At 53.9% G+C, this 15,546-nt stretch overlaps 1 protein-coding gene across 3 annotated transcripts in view; it reads left to right on the top strand.

Annotated features, from left to right (window-relative positions):
- The window catches only part of SLC6A11 (solute carrier family 6 member 11), a 127,052-nt gene extending 111,924 nt beyond the window's left edge, over positions 1–15,128 (top strand). For all 3 annotated transcript variants that reach the window (XM_070463337.1, XM_020872554.2, XM_070463336.1), the window contains 6 exons: positions 2,275–2,387; positions 5,103–5,240; positions 7,706–7,808; positions 8,538–8,638; positions 9,453–9,623; positions 12,725–15,128. In XM_070463337.1, coding sequence (XP_070319438.1) covers positions 2,275–2,387; positions 5,103–5,240; positions 7,706–7,808; positions 8,538–8,638; positions 9,453–9,623; positions 12,725–12,877 — 779 coding nt within the window. In that variant the 3' untranslated portion in view covers positions 12,878–15,128. The remainder of the gene's footprint in view (positions 1–2,274; positions 2,388–5,102; positions 5,241–7,705; positions 7,809–8,537; positions 8,639–9,452; positions 9,624–12,724) is intronic.
- Positions 15,129–15,546: the final 418 nt, after the last annotated feature.

Here is a 15,546-nt window from a genome sequence, read left to right as displayed (position 1 = left end):
TTTTTTAAATAGGTGTGTGCATAAAAGTTTTAAAATTAAACAGTGGTGGGTGGAAAAGGCATAGAAAAAGGTGAGGAATTAAGAAGTAAGGAGAAGGAAGAACACCTTTTCTGAGTATTTATCTTTAGTTGCTCTGACTGAGAGCCACAGTAGTGTTTCACAGAGCACCCAAGACAAATAGTTACTTTTTTGTGGGTGGAACCAAATGTAATACAAATAGTAATGAATGAACTTAACTGTATTACAAATGCATAATGCAATCATTCTGAAAAGAATGGGAAAGAAAAGAGCTAACAAAAGTGAATTTCAGGAAGCGGTGTGTTGACTGAACATTGCAAAGCTCAAAACATGTTCCATATCGTACTGAAATTCCTAGAGAGTATAATAAGGCAAGAAAAAGTGAAAATATTAAGATTATAAAGGAAGAATAAAAACTGTCTTCATTCATAAACAACATGATTGACTACATAGAAAATCCTAAGAAATCTACAAAAAAAAAATTACTAAGTGAATTTAGTAAGGTCACAGAATAGAAAGACAATAAAAAATCTTTGGTATTTTTTTATACCAACAACAAACAATTGGTAAATTTTTATATTCTGCTTTTCACAAAATGTAATTTAAAAATGAAAAGGTAAGTGACAGACTTGGAGAAGATAATCATAATTCTTTTGTTTCATAAAGGGTTTGTATCCCAAATATATTAAAAATTCTCACAACTCAATAAAAAGGAGCTAACCCAACTGAAAATGGGCAAGAACACAGGAGGCACCTCACAAAAGAAGATGTTGATATGTAGGGAATTCCTTGATGGTCCAGTGATCAGGATTCCTTGCTTTCACTGCTGAGGACCTGGGTTCAGTCCTTGGTTGGGGAACTGAGATCCTGCAAGTCACAACATGGGCAAAAAATAAATAAATAAATAAATAAAAATTTTTAAATAAACAATAAAAAGATTTATGAATGGACAATAAAGATATGTGAAGATACTTCACATTGTTAGTCATCAGGGAAATACAAATTAAAAACATAATGATATAACACTTCATACCCACTATAATGACTAAATTTAAAAGACTGACAACATCAAGTGTTGACAAGGATGTGGAGCCCCTGAAACTCTCAATTGTTGCTGGTAGGAATGTAAAATGACAGAGTCACTTGGGAAATCCGTTTGGCATTTCTTAGAAAATTAAACATATGATTCCCATATGACCTGGTAATTCCCCTCCTAGATAGGATGAACAAAGCTAATCTAAGGTGAAAAAAAAAAAAAGATCAGTTGTTGCCCAGTACAAAGACAGGGAATGAGGGTGGGGAGACTGAGAGGGGAACCAGAGGGTGGAGGAAATGTTCTCTGTCTTCACTGCAGTGATGGTTATCTGGGCGCCTCCACTTTTCAAAGCTCATTGAATTATACACTTAAAATAAACACTTATGATAGGTAAATTAGCCTTTAATAAGGCTGTTTTCTAAGGTAGAAGATAATCAGGATAAGTGTCTCTTGAACACTTACCTTTTTAAGTGCTTTCCATATTTTCGCATCATCCCACTGAACTCTGCCAACTGCCTTATTAGGTAGGAATCCCTTGTTCCCATTTTCTAGCTGAGGAGACAAGGGTAGAGCTCACAGTAAAGAATGCGGATTTGAACCCTTGGCCACCGTGCTGCAGGGCTAGAACATTGGACTCCCATCCTTGACAGTAATAAAGCCCATCCTGAGGCTGTGCTATCAAGCCCCCTATTGGGAGCAGTCAAGAGAAGTGAGTGTGGACCTGGGAGATGAGAAACTCAGAGGAGAAGGTGGTCTGGGTGGACCATCATTTGTCCAAGCCCTGACTCCTAATTACTTACATAGGAGTCATTGGTCCTTCTGTCACCCTAGACTGACTGAATTAGGATCTCTCGGTGGGCCTAAGAACCTGCAGTTTAATAAGAATGCCTCCCACCACCACCTCTCCTCACCTACCCCAGTAAGAATAGAGTCATGTCTATGCAGAGGAGGGTCTGGGTGTCAGACTAACCTGGGCTTGAATCTTGACCCTTCCAGATACTTGCTTTCTTTTCTCTGCCTCATCTTGCTCATCTGTACAATGGCTATCCTCGTAGAACCAGGAGCATGGGGTGGCTGTGAGATATACGTGATTCAAGGAAGAATTCAGCACAGTACCTGGCACAAAAGAAACATTTAGTCCATTTTAGATGAACAATTTAGATAGCAATTGAATGAGGCACTGAATTCCACACAGCCCCTTCTCTCTGCTTCCTCTCCAGGCCCTGGCCTGGCCTTTATCGCCTACCCCAAGGCTGTCACCATGATGCCTCTCTCCCCTCTCTGGGCCGCCCTGTTCTTCATGATGCTCATCTTCCTGGGCCTGGACAGCCAGGTAAGCGGGGACCCCAGGCGGCAGTGGCAGCAGGGGGCAGGTGCTGCTCCCAGGAACAGATCTGGGGCCTGCACACCACATCCTGGTTCTGGCCAGTTGGGACCAACCAGGTCATAAAAGACCTGGGAACACAGAAAAGCATCTGCTTCCTTCCTTGATCTCCACATCGGGGCCCCCATGACATGCCCCAGGTGGCCACCTGGGTGGGTCGTGGGTACCACCACCAGCTCCCGCTACCCCCACATCCACACCCCACCCCCACCCGCCTCTGTTCTCCTGCCTCTCCCAGACCCACCCCAACTTGCAGCCTGCCTTCCTCCGTGAAGGATGTGGAGTTAGAACTAACAATTTATGTGTTCACATTTTCCTTTCTGTTAACGCAAATGTGTGCAGTTATATCTTTTCGCCCCCGCCCACTCTCCCACCCTCTTTCAATCCCCTCTCTGGTTTTCCTGCTGGAATACTGTGGCCTCCAGTCTCTCTTCTTCTCCAGAAATCAACCCTTGGCCCTGCTGCTGTACTGTGGCTGGCCTTCCTAAGAGCCCCAGAGAAGGTCTTCCAGCCAAAGCCAGGCGCTCTGAGGCCCTCAGACAGGGGTGTCTTGGCGAGGTGCTCCCTGCCACCCTACCTGTGACCTTGAGCGAGTCACGCAGCATCCAGGCCCCGTGGCTGGTGTGTCTGTCAATCCAGCCAAGTCCTATTTCTTCCCCTGGATGGTTTCTCAGAAACTGCTAAGCTGAGCTGCAGAAGCAACCGGGTGTTTTTGCTGATAACCGTCCCTCCATTGTCACGGCAGAGGCCTCAGGAGGGATCAGCAGCTTGTGTGACAGTGACAGGCCTGTCTCCGCAGAGGGGTGTGGGGGCCGGGCCTGGGCTCTGCGAGCCCCTGGGCTGAGCCAGACCAGCACTAGGGCTGAGATACTCTGTTTGCAAAGGGCACCTAGGGCCCCAGGGCGGAGGGTGGCTGCTCAGACCATCCCCAAGTGTGCCTGGGCTGTGTCCTCAGTTTTCAATCATGATAACCATATGGCCTGGAGTGGGGGGGGCGGGGATTTCTGTTATCCCCATTTTACAGAGGAAGAAACTGAGGCTCAGAAAGGCCAAGTGACTTGAAGGGATATGCACCCAGGTCTCTGCACTGTGTAGACCATCTGCTCTGATGCCTCTTCAGTTTAAGTGCTGGATCAACAGCGTCCCCTGAGTCCCCTTCCTTCACCTGGGGACCCTAGAGAAAGGACGAGCACAGCTAGTCTTCCCCTAGAGACAAGACAGCCTGGAGGCCAGGAGCCTGAGCGTTGGAGTCTAGACTGAGTTTAAGTCCCAACTCTCGCCAGCTGTGTGACTCTGGGCTGTGCTGCAGTCCCTTTCCACAATGAGGATGGAAATACCTTCCCTGGGGAGATAGACATGGACCAGAAAGGACATGGAGCCAAGCAGTGGCTCCAGGGATGGGGGTGCCCCCAAATAATGACCTCCCAGTGCCCCACGGTAGTGACAGCCCAGCCTCTGGAACAAGATTGCCCAGTTCAAATTCAGGCCCTAAAATGTTAGACCTTTGTGACCTCAGGGCAAGTTACTTACACCACTATACTTCTGTGTCTTCTTTACAAAAAAGGGGCAATGGTAGAACTTAATACATAGAGATTAAATAAATTAACATCTGTTAACTACATAGAACTGAGCCTGGCACACAACAAGCACTGTGTGTTCACCACTGTTGTTATTATTCATTTATCAAACATTTTCTGAGCATCTGCTCTGTGCCACTTGAAGTAGATGTCAGTGACATGGCCCCTGCCTTCCAGGGTCTCACCTTTTTGTAAGGAGACAGATCTGAGCAAGCATGGATCCCACAGATGAGGGGTATGGACTGAGCCTGGAATAGGGGCTGGGGTCTGTTCTGCTCAAGTTGAGGGCAAGAAGAAGCAGTCAGGAAAAGGCTTATGCAGGAGATCTGCCCACAGTGCTGGGAGAACTCGGGGAGGGGGTGTGGGATATGCTGGGCTGTTGGGTCTGGGTGTTGAGGGTTGAGTAGGAATGTGGCTGATCTCACACCTGGCCCTGTCTCAGCATGGTGGGACACACATGCATAGTGGCTCAAGCTCTGCCATCTGAATTTGCCCAGCCCAAACACAAGAGCTGGGCATTAGCTCCCCTGATTGCCCTACCCCCAGCAGAAGGCCACCCGCCCACCTGAAGCAAAGGGCAGGGGCTCTGTCTCAGGCCTGAAGAATGAAGTAAGTCAGGCCCCCACAGACAGACCAGAGCCCTCAGCTCTCAAGACAGTTACCCAGACTGCCATCTCGCTTCCCAGGCCAAGACTGGATCTCATTTATTTCATCCACCCCAGAACAAGGCCCAGCACATGGGCACATGACTGGCAGCATAAAGAAGAAGGAATTCTAGCTTTAGAGTCAGGAGACCTCACCTCAAGGCCTGACTCTGCTGCTTCCTTGCTGAGAGACTTTGGGCTGGTCACCTCCCCTCTCTGAGCCTCAGGGTCCTCTTGTGTTGAATGGGCCTGCTGGCATTCTGTAAGCACGGGGGATACTGTTGTTATTCTTGGGTCCTCCATCAGGGTGAGGAAGTGTGGGAATGAAGGTGAGGCCCGGCAGGGAGGGAAGCCCAGGCTTTAGGGCAGCTGTGCCTGCCTGGAGCCAGGGCCTCTGATGGCCTTTTTCTGGAGCTTCGCACCATCATTTCTGCCCCGTCCAGTTTGTGTGCGTGGAGAGCCTGGTGACTGCCGTGGTAGACATGTACCCCAAGGTCTTTCGGAGGGGCTATCGGCGGGAGCTGCTCATCCTGGCCCTGTCGGTCACCTCCTACTTTCTGGGCCTTGTGATGTTAACAGAGGTGAGTGTTAGCCACACGGGTAAGTGATGTGGACAGGGTAACATGAGGGGTAAGTGCCTGGGCTTTGGTGGCGCTAGTGGTAAAGAACCTGCCTGCCAGTGCAGGAGACGTGAGACGTGGGTTTGATCCCTGGGTTGGGAAGATCCCCTGAAGGAGGAAATGGCAACCCACTCCAATATTCTTGCCTGGGGAATCCCATGGACAGAGCAGCCTGGTGGACTACAGTCCATGAGGGTGTGAAGAGTCGGACACGACTGAAGTGACTTAGCATGGACACGTTTGGGTTAGGCGGATCTGACATCATGTCCCAGCTCTGACCTTGACTGGCTGGGTGACCCTGCCTCCAGGTCCAGCACTTCTCGGGGACTCTGTGTTCTCGTGTTTGTAATGGGTCATCGTGAGACTCCATGGAAGTTCTCATTCAGCACTTGTATAAGTGCTCAGCTCCAGGTCTCCATCACCAGAAGGAATAAAACTCACAATGAGAAAGGCTGGGTTTACCTGGTCATTATGAGCATCCGTGGCAACCCACTGCAGTATTCTTGCCTGGAGAATCCCCATGGACAGAGGAGCCTGGCAGGCTACAGTCCATGGGGTCGCAGAGAGTCAGGCACCACTGAGCAACTAAGCCCATGAGCACCCAGATGCCCCGCTACCCTCTTCAGTAAAACTTCTGAGTGAAGGAGGCAGTGTCTGCCGGATAACCCTCAGCTAGGGACTTTCAGTGTCCTCAAGTTCAGAACAGGCTTCGTCACTGAGGAACCTGGACACCTTCAGGCGGTGTTCCAGCTCCCGCCTTCTGCATGTCCCCTCTTGTCTCTGCCAGGCCTGTGGGCAGGGAGGGGCTCATCACACCCCCAAATTCAGACTGTCTCATAAAGCCATGATTCCCTTCCCTCCCGTAGCATCCTAATAGATACTTTCTTAAGTAACTTGGGAAGGTGAAATTAGGTATCTTTTTACCCACACTCACAAAATTAATTAATTTTACAAACCAAGCCACTCTCCCCCTCCAAATAACCAGAAAACTGTTGCCAGGAGACACAAAGGGGTTTTGTAAGGAACATGGGAAAAGTGAGGGAATTCAGAATCTGTCAAAGCAGCTGATGTGGTACTGAGGTCAGACTGCTGATCTTCGTCATTCTCTGCCTCTCAACTCAAAAAAGCCACCTCCTCCTGGAAGCCTCCTCTGCTTTCCTTCCTACCCAGGACTTCATTCTAAGCTTGGTCCAGTCTCCATCTGGACATTACAGTGACCTGTCTGTTCACCTGCCCCACCAGGCCCCAAAGTCCTCAAGAACAGGAGCCGGCCTTGATCTGTCCTGTGCCCTTGGGGCCTGACCCGGGGTGTATAATTCCTGCTCCCAGTCATTGTCACATTAATGGGAGTGATAATCAGCATTTGAGCAAATGAATGGTGCCACATTTCCCCCTGCCTTTCTCCACACAGCCAGTGAGCAGGGCCTCATTAAGTGCTGATTAATTACACAAAGTAGAGCCTTTTGTCATGCACAAATTGGGGGGTTACCTGATGCCTTCAAGAGGCTGGTGGGGCTCCAGGAAAAGCAGGCATTCGTGGGCATTCTCGGCTTGCAGCAGGCAGGTCGCCGGAGAGCTCTCCTGGACGCCAGCTGGCCAGCCCTGGTACCATGGATCACAGAGCCCATCAGGGAGCCAGCGCTCTGCCTGCCCTGGATGGGGAATCAGCACACACTCAGGCCCCATACACCCACCTTTGCCCTGTGCGGAGGTGTGTCTATGAGTGACCACAACGGGAACCTGCCAAATGGGCCATAGCAGATTCAGTAATTGCTCAGAGGATCTTCTCCCTCATTTAAACACATTTAAAGCTCTGCTCTTGGGAAAAAATAGTCTGCAAATATCTGCTCTTCCATGGAGGTGAGGCGGTGGGTGGGGAAGGTCTCAGGCCCTGCAGCTGGACGCTTGGGCCCGGTCCTCAGGCCCACGGCGGGTGACCTCTGGTGACTGGTGGGGCGTGTTCTCACCACCCCTGGCCTCGACTTCCCCACGTGAGCATTGAGGACACCAGTAGCCCTGGCCTCATGACCACACGAGGCAGGACCTACGCATGCTGCGGTGTGGACACGTAGGAGAGGGTGAGGCTAGAGGCAGGGAGGCCCGTGGGGAGGCTGTCACAGCCTCCTGGAGGGAGGTGCTGAGCCTGCCCGGCCTCCAGGCTCCAGTTTTCTGTTGTGTCTAGCATCCAGGGAGCAGAGGCAAGACAAACCCCTGCGATCCCAGCAGCCCGTTAGCGTGGTCTCAGGGGGCCCAGCCGTGGTGGGTGTGGCGTTCAGAATGCTGGAGAGACCAGTCTGCCCTAGTGGCCAGGACTCCAGGGTGGTAGGTGACCACAGGGCGGGGCGCCCTCGCCGAGAGCTGGCTAACCCTGCTCTCCCATATGTCTGTCTGTCCCTCTTCCCCATGTCTGGCCTCCCACCCCGCAGGGCGGTATGTACATCTTCCAGCTCTTTGACTCCTACGCCGCCAGCGGAATGTGCCTTCTCTTTGTGGCCATCTTCGAGTGCATCTGCATCGGCTGGGTGTATGGTGAGTGGAGGCCGAGCCCACCACCCCACAGTGCCCGGAACCTGGGTGGGCTGGGCTTCCCTGTAGCCCGTCTCCATCTCCATCAACCTCTTACCCTCAGGCACATCTTGGGTTCTCCCACCTGTTGGAAGACCCTACTGCTTGTATACCCTTTTGCAGTACAGGGAGGGGTTCCAGGCTCAGGCACTGTAACCTTGGGTCCATCCTTCTGCCCCCGAGGCTCAGTTTTCCCATCTGTATAATGGAGTAGTCGTCACCGTGGCTCCTGGTAGGAGGGGGTAGAGACACACCAGCCAGCCCAGTGACAGGCCCTCAGCACCCGCCTTTCGGCCTTCCTGTTCCCCAGACTGAGTAAGCGGATGAGAGTTGCTGGGCTTGTGAATAGACCCCCACCAGCCCTAAAATCTGAGCCCCAACCCCCACCCCACCCAGGCAGGTCAGCCAGCCTGACCCCGCTCAGAGCAACCACCTTCCGCCTTTTCCCCAGAAGCTCCTGACTGTGTCCTGGGCCTTACTGCCTGAGTCAGGAGGGGTCTCTTCAGAGTCCCTTCCACCACAGTTTATCCTAATGCTGCACATAGCTAACACCCTGGTAGTTTTTAAGCAGCAAGTAGGGTCCCTGCCACAACTTGTCTCCAGCTGGGGATAGCAGACACTCATCGCCTTTCCTCTGAGTCTTGTACAGAAATTCTCTGGGGTGTGTGTGCCCATCTGCTTTATTCTGGACAGGAAGCAACCGCTTCTATGATAACATCGAAGACATGATTGGCTACCGGCCGCTGTCACTCATTAAATGGTGCTGGAAAGTCGTGACCCCCGGGATCTGTGCGGTAAGGGTGATGCCAGGAGCCACCTGCAGCCCACCACTCCCCTACTTCTCCACCCCCCGCCCACTTCTCCACCCCAGAGCCCAGGCCTGACTGAGGCCAAAACTGAGGAGGTGATGTCCCCCTGGGGGACCCTCTGTGCACTCAGAAGTCCAAGCCAACTGACACCTTTCCAAGCCAGTGTTTTTTTGGGGAACAGTCTCTGGGCTGGGCCAGGAGGCCTCACTAGGACCCCGGTCATGCCACCAGCTTGCTGTGTGACAGTGAGCAAGTCACCTCTCTTCCTGGGACCTCAGATTCTAAACCCGCAGCCCGGGCAGACGGCACCCACCTCCATGGGGGCTGAGGGTCACATGAAAGACATCTGGCTCTGCTGTTAACAGTGAAGCAACAGCTTGAGGGTAAGGAGAGGCTCACGCTCTGCCCCTCAGACCAAACTGCGGAGAGGCCTTGGTGAAAGGATGTTTAATTAAAGAAACCAAACCGCTGCTCTTCACCCAGTCCTTGGCACTGGAAGTATCTCAGAGCATCTTCACCAACCATCTTAGTTTTGAAAGTCAGCTTTGAAACCAGCCCTGAGAAGTAGCTGGAAAAAAAAAAGTTAAAATTTCTGACTATTTGGAGGCTGGAGATCAGGCTCCTGGGGGGTCGAGGAGGGTCTCCTGGGACCTGTGGGGTCTGTTCCCTGTGCTTCTCGCTGTGGACAGGCAGGATGCCACCTCTCCGAGGCCATCGCACAGGGTCGACCATCTCCCCTACCGGCTACCCGCAGCCAGGCTGAGGGCCATCCCAGGGACCTCTCCCCATCTCTCTACAGGGCATCTTCATTTTCTTCCTGGTCAAATACAAGCCCCTCAAGTACAACAACGTGTACACCTACCCTCCCTGGGGCTATGGCATCGGCTGGCTGATGGCCCTGTCCTCCATGCTCTGCATCCCGGTCTGGGTCTGCATCAAGGTGTGGAAGACAGAGGGGACACTGCCAGAGGTGAGCAGCCTGGGAGGAGAGGTCAGTGAGGGTGGCTGGGAAGTGGGGCGGGGTGGGGGGGAGTGTGACACAGGGCAGGGCTGGCTATGCTAAAGGGCTGTGCTGGTGAGTGTGAGTGTGGCCACAGGAGTCTCTGGGTCCCCGCTTCCCCATCTGGGCCACGGGTGTGATGAGAACGTACCCCAACGTGTCTCCTGGGGAAGGCTGGCCAGCTCCTCCATGGCAGGGGTTCATCAGTAGTGTTGTGCTGAGGCCCGGAGATTGAGCTGCTTCCCCTGAGTTCAGCCTCGGTTTTCCCATCTGTAAAATGGGTCAGCAGTAGTCCCTCACTTACAGAGGTTGTTTGAGGACTCAGTGAGTGCATAGAGGGACAGCACTTGAGCCAGGACTTGGGGGAGAGAGGGGCCAAGTGTCGGCTCTTGGTGTTCTGTTGATCCCGTTCATTAAGGACCCTGTTTCCAGGGCACAGGGAGAGTCTGACACCTGGGGGCATCTGTCCTGTGCCGTCCTCGTGCAGAGCTCTCTCTGTTCTGCATCTCCTCCGTCCTCAGAGAAATTCAGTCACTCGCCTAGGATCAGACCACCAAGAATTAGCAAACTGACCATTTTCAACAATTTTATTGAAATATGTTTTCTGTATCATAAAATTCACCCATTTCTGATATAATTCAGTGGCGTATTTTTTGTAGCAATGTTCTGTGTCATGCTGTCATCACCATAAATCCATTTGCAAACATTTTTATTTATTTATTTGCATATATTCTTATTTATTCATAAGATTCCCAGTGCCTGTTTCCGTAAGCCCTGTCCTAAGCCCCAGACACCCAGAAATCTCTCTGTATATGCTTCTTCTGGGCATTTTCCTGCCAATGAAATCGTGCTGTCCATGTTCTCCTGCTTGTTTAGTGAATTTGGGCCCCGGCCCGTCACAGCCTAGACACCCTGTCTCTCTTCACGCTCCTTTCCCACCTGCTGGGGGATCAGGAGGTCTGAGTCAGCTTCACGCCCCTTTTGCTAACCGCGTGCTCTGTGCCAGACGCTGCTGTAAGCCGTCGACAGTCAGTAGGCTGCCAAGTCCTCATAGCTGTCCTGTGAGGTGGAGGTGCTTCCTGTCCCCATGTCACAGGTGAGGAAGCTGAGCAGAGAGGGGAAGCCAGTTACCCCAGGGCACGCAGCCTTGGCGTGCTGGAGCAGGCCCCCTGAGGCTGGGCCTTCGTGCCGCATACCCCTTGCCTGGCTCCGGCCCCAGTGCAGCGCCCGGGGTTCTCGGGGCTGAGCTGTGTCTCACAGACATGGCCTGTGTGCCGATGCCCCCCAAGGCACGCGCCAGCCCAGAGTCAGCTCCAGCCAGCCCTCCTGTCCACCCAGGGGAGAGCTAGGACCCAGCCAGGTCCCGGGAGCAAGCCGAGAGGGAAGGTCCCTTTCTCCAGCCTGCTCCTGCCCCCAGAGCAAGGCCGAGTCCTCCGCTCCTGCAGGGAATGTAGGACAAGGGCAGTTGTTGATTCTGACTTGGGACCAGGCGTGTCCAGAGGAGAGCTGCCCTGGAGCCCAAATACCTTGGCCCCGGCTGACCCCTGCCAGTGAGTTCATGTCCCTCCATTTCCAGAAGGGCTTCCCAGGTGGCGCTAGTGGTAAAGAACCTGCCTGCCAGTGCAGGAGATGTAAGAGATGCGGGTTCAATCCCTGGGTTGGGAAGATCCCCTGGAAAGGGGAATGGCAACACACTCCAGTATTCTTGCCTGGGAGAATCCTATAGACAGAGGAGCCTAGCGGGCTACAAGCCTGTAGGGTGTCAAGAGTCGGACATGACTGAAGACACATGCAGGCATTTCCAGAAGGTTCTACCAGCTGATGGGAAGGATCTGGAAGGAAAGATGGGGGTCAGAGAGTTGCTCTGAGGGCAGGTAGTCTGTGCTAAGAGCCATGCACAGGTCAGCAAATCTGAGGACACCTCAGGAAAATGACGCTCGAGGTGGGTGCTGCTGTGAACCTCTTTGACAGATGAGGGACCAAGATGCAGAGGGTTAAGTTCTTGTCTCAGTGAAGCAGTGGAGCTGGGAGTCCAGCCCAGGCACTCGGCTCCAGAGCCCATGCTCCCAGCTCCTGTCCTCTGTCAAGATCCTAGCGCCTTGCCTGGCACCTAGGAGATGCTCAGCATGATGATATTATGGGGGAAGAGGGGCGTCCTGCCTGTTAATCCCTCTTGGGCAGAATAGGCCCAGCCTATTAGGCGTGGCAGGATCTGACCATGGAAACAGGACCTTGATCGTAAGAAACCAGCACGCCAAAGTCCTTCCAGCCTTCTTGGGGAAAGGACCCAGGAAGGACCTCCCACATCCTGGCCTGACATCTTCTGGAGGTGCACATGAGGCTGAGGTGGGGGTGGGGGGAGGGGTGCCCAGGCAGGATCAAGGGGGAAGGAGCATGTGTCAGGGGTAGAGTAGATGATGGCCACCCCATGCGCCCAGCACCCTGTCTGCCAGCCACTCTGTGGGGTTGAGGCCTTAGCAAGAACGTTTCCATCTTCAGACACACACCTCCTATTCCCTAGACGGGGATGACGGGCATGATGATGGCCTTCTATGGGAAACATACCCATTTATGCAGAGACCACTGTATAGACAGCCCCGGAGGTGCTCACCCTCACATCAGAGTCCCCAGGAGGAGCTGCTGGCCCATCTCACAAGTGGGATAGCACGGCGCGGTGGCGTTAGGCGACTGGCCTCACACGTATTAAGGCCAAGCAGGGACTCAGAGCCGAGCGTCAGCCTGCCCAGGAAGGAAGGATGCGGCCTGGGCACAGCTCCTGCGGCCTGGCCTCCTGCAGCGGGCCAGGTACAGGGCGGGCAGCTCCGCTCATCGTCTCCTTCCTCACCCAGCGCTGGCACCCTGAGGTTCCCATGTCCGGGGGTGGGGGCGGGAAACAGATCTCCAGGCCGACGCATCGCCCAGGGCAGAGCTCCAAGCCCGGCCTGCCGTTTCCACAGCACCCCCCACCCCCCGAGGTGTCCGCCGTGCAGTTGGGAGGCGCCGAGGCAGGCCCCCCGGGGACCCCAACAACCGCTCTTCTCAGACAACTCTTTTCCTCTCCAACCATGTAGAGATTCCGCAAGTTGATGATCCCCAGCGCCGACCTGAAAATGCGGGGCACGCTTGGGGCAGGCCCACGGACGGTGGCGGTTAATGACTGTGACGCCAAACTCAAGGGCGATGGGACCGTGGCGGCCATTACAGAGAAGGAGACGCACTTCTGAGCGCCCCGCCGCCTCGATGGCCCTCCTCCTGCTCCTCGCCCCTGCCGTCCACCGCCCTGTGTACACATGAGTACCTGAACCGCGTACTTCACCTAGTGGTAGAGGCTTGCTCGTTTCTGGGTTTTGTTTGTTTGTTTGTTTTTTGCACAGGATTTATTAACAAGTTAATTTTAAGGTGGCCGTGCCCACTCTGGTTTCAAGTCATGCCCCCTCCTCCTCCCATCCCCCAACTGCCATGTGAGTAACGATGCGAAGAGATAACCCTATACAGGGACTTCTCATGTGAGGAGGGTGTAACCAGCATTCCCTCGGGGTTAGGAAGAAGCTGTACCACAGGACCGGACTTTTTATCCTCGGGCTGTGGGGTGAGCGGGTGGGAGCGACGTCTGCCTCCTCTGTCAGCCTCTGAACCGACCTGTCCGTGCCCCGCATCAGTCCAGTCTGTCTGTCTCCACGCCACCAGGCTTCCCCTGAAGCCCCTCCCTTGCCCGTCCTCCCGGGCTTCCCGGAGGTGGTGGGTTTGCAGACAGTGAGGTTATGTCAGAGAAGAAAACGTCCCGGCCGACTCAGGACTCCTAGGCGCCAGGCCCCCTCTGCCCTGGTCCCACCGAGTGACCTGGGCTCTTCCCAGCCCTCCTGGGTCTCCCCGGTGGGGACGGCTGGGTCAGGTGAGCTCTGGGGGCTTCTGCCTGGCCTGGCCGCATCTCTCCAGGGATCCTTTGCATTCCCCCTGGGCGTGCAGACCTGCTGTTGATCTTGGATTCTTCTGAAGACTTGCCACTCGTCACTCCCTTCTTTAAAGCAAGTTTATCCCGGAAACCACGTGGCTTGATTTCCTCCGTGAGAGGTTCCTTCTGGTGGAGACCCGCAGACAGCAGGGCTCCTCTGTGTCATCTGCTTACACGCTCAGCTCTGCCGCTCCATCCTCCTCAGCAGGCTGGCTGGAGGCGTCTGGCTGATGGTTCCTGGGCTCTGTCCTAGTTGCGGCTGTCTATCCTACCACTGGCCCTGCCGGGGTCTGCGCCATGTGACACCCCCACCAACCTCCTGGGTCAGAGCTGAGGTCGGGTCTGGAGCCGGGTTTCATCCTCTGATCCCTTCGTCATCCCCCGACCTCGTCTTCTGCCTCTGACCATCCCCCTGCCCTCTTCCCTCTCCTGCGTTCCTAAAACCCCCCAGTCCCTGCCCACCCTTCCTGCCACTAGCAGAGCCCCGGAATCTTCACAAGGCTTCTCCTCTACCTTTTCCCCAGGAGCTGGCCCGCCTGCCTCTCTGGCCAAGGGGCTGAGGAGCCTCAGAGCTCACTGGCGTGGAGCCCTGGGCTCCCATCCCCTCCCTCGCTTGCGCCGTCCCGGAGTCTGGGGCAGCGGCTGGCACTGCTCTGGGCCTCCCTGGCTGGTCCTGTCTCTTCCTTAATTGGATTTGATGTCGAGCCTCTGCCTTGGGTCCTGAGTTACCTGGGGACAGGCAAGGTGCATCCTTTGTCCTTCTTCTTTCTGTGCCCAGTCTTATGCGGTGGCAATGCAAGCTTTCTCCAGAGGATTTAATTTCCTGTAATAAACCTGCGTGTCTGATTCCCCCAAACGCCCAGCTGCTCGGCCCCCAGCGGTCCTCGTCTGAAGCCCGCGTTTGCTAAGAGAGAGGCCAAGCGCCCCCCACCACCCAGGCAGGTCGAGGTGTCTGATTCCAGGGCCCCCCTTTTGCACACACAGCCCGGCATCTCCCTGACCTGTCTGCTCTGGTGGACCCCGGAAATGGACGCAGGAAGATCAGGGCCCCGGCGGAACCCCTGCCTGTGTCCACTCTCCTTGGCTCTTCTCACACCAGGCTGGGGCGGGGTCTCCCCACTGCTGCTGCTACCGGTTCCCCGCCCACCGTGGTCACCGACGCCTCCTCTGCCTCGCTGGGGGCGCGCTGTTCGTGTGGCCCTTAACACGTCACTCACTTTATGGGACTCGTGGGCCAGGGCGGAGGGAGGGCTTTTGTTCTTCGCTTTTTGTAATCTCCTACTGGTACCTGGGTAACTTGGGGAGGCGGGCAGGGAGGGAAGTGTGGGGGCAGGCGAAACGTCATCACAGTGACTCTTTTTGATATTCATTAGAAACAATACATCCTTTCTGAGATATTTACAGTATTATTAAAAAATGAAAAAGGTTGTACTGTTTTGCATAATGAACGTTTTTATGGGGTATTCAAAGGGTACACGATTGTCTGCTTACTCATTTTTAAAAATTAAAAGAAATGAACCAACTCTCTGTGGCTCTTCCTGGCAGAGTGGTTGTAACTCATCAGGTGATTCTCCGGGTTCTCTAACTTCTGTGATGTTCCTGCAAAACCGTCTGGGTTCCACATTTGGGGGCTGTTGTTTCAACTGAGGGGGTTATCAGTTAGAAACACCCAGGGCTGTTTCAGAAGCCCACACTGCCTTTCATGTGATCACGGTACAATGAACGTCTACCGTCTGCTAAGTGCTTTACAAGAGTCGTCTTCCTAATGCATCCACAACCCCACTTTGTTTATTCCTTCCCCCAGGTTGGCTGAGAGCTGCAAATTTTGGAAAACGGGGTTTGGTGTTTGGTGGGCTCTATCAAGCACCCGCATGTTCCCTGCGTGGACCTAGGTCTGGGGGCGCTGAGACAAGGGGAAGAGCCCTTTGTCTAAGTGTTTCT

Source organism: Odocoileus virginianus, unplaced genomic scaffold (assembly GCF_023699985.2).
Source record: "Odocoileus virginianus isolate 20LAN1187 ecotype Illinois unplaced genomic scaffold, Ovbor_1.2 Unplaced_Contig_2, whole genome shotgun sequence".
Lineage (NCBI taxonomy): Eukaryota > Metazoa > Chordata > Mammalia > Artiodactyla > Cervidae > Odocoileus > Odocoileus virginianus.
Note: the sequence above shows the minus strand (reverse complement) of the source record. Positions and strands in the feature narration are given on the sequence as shown.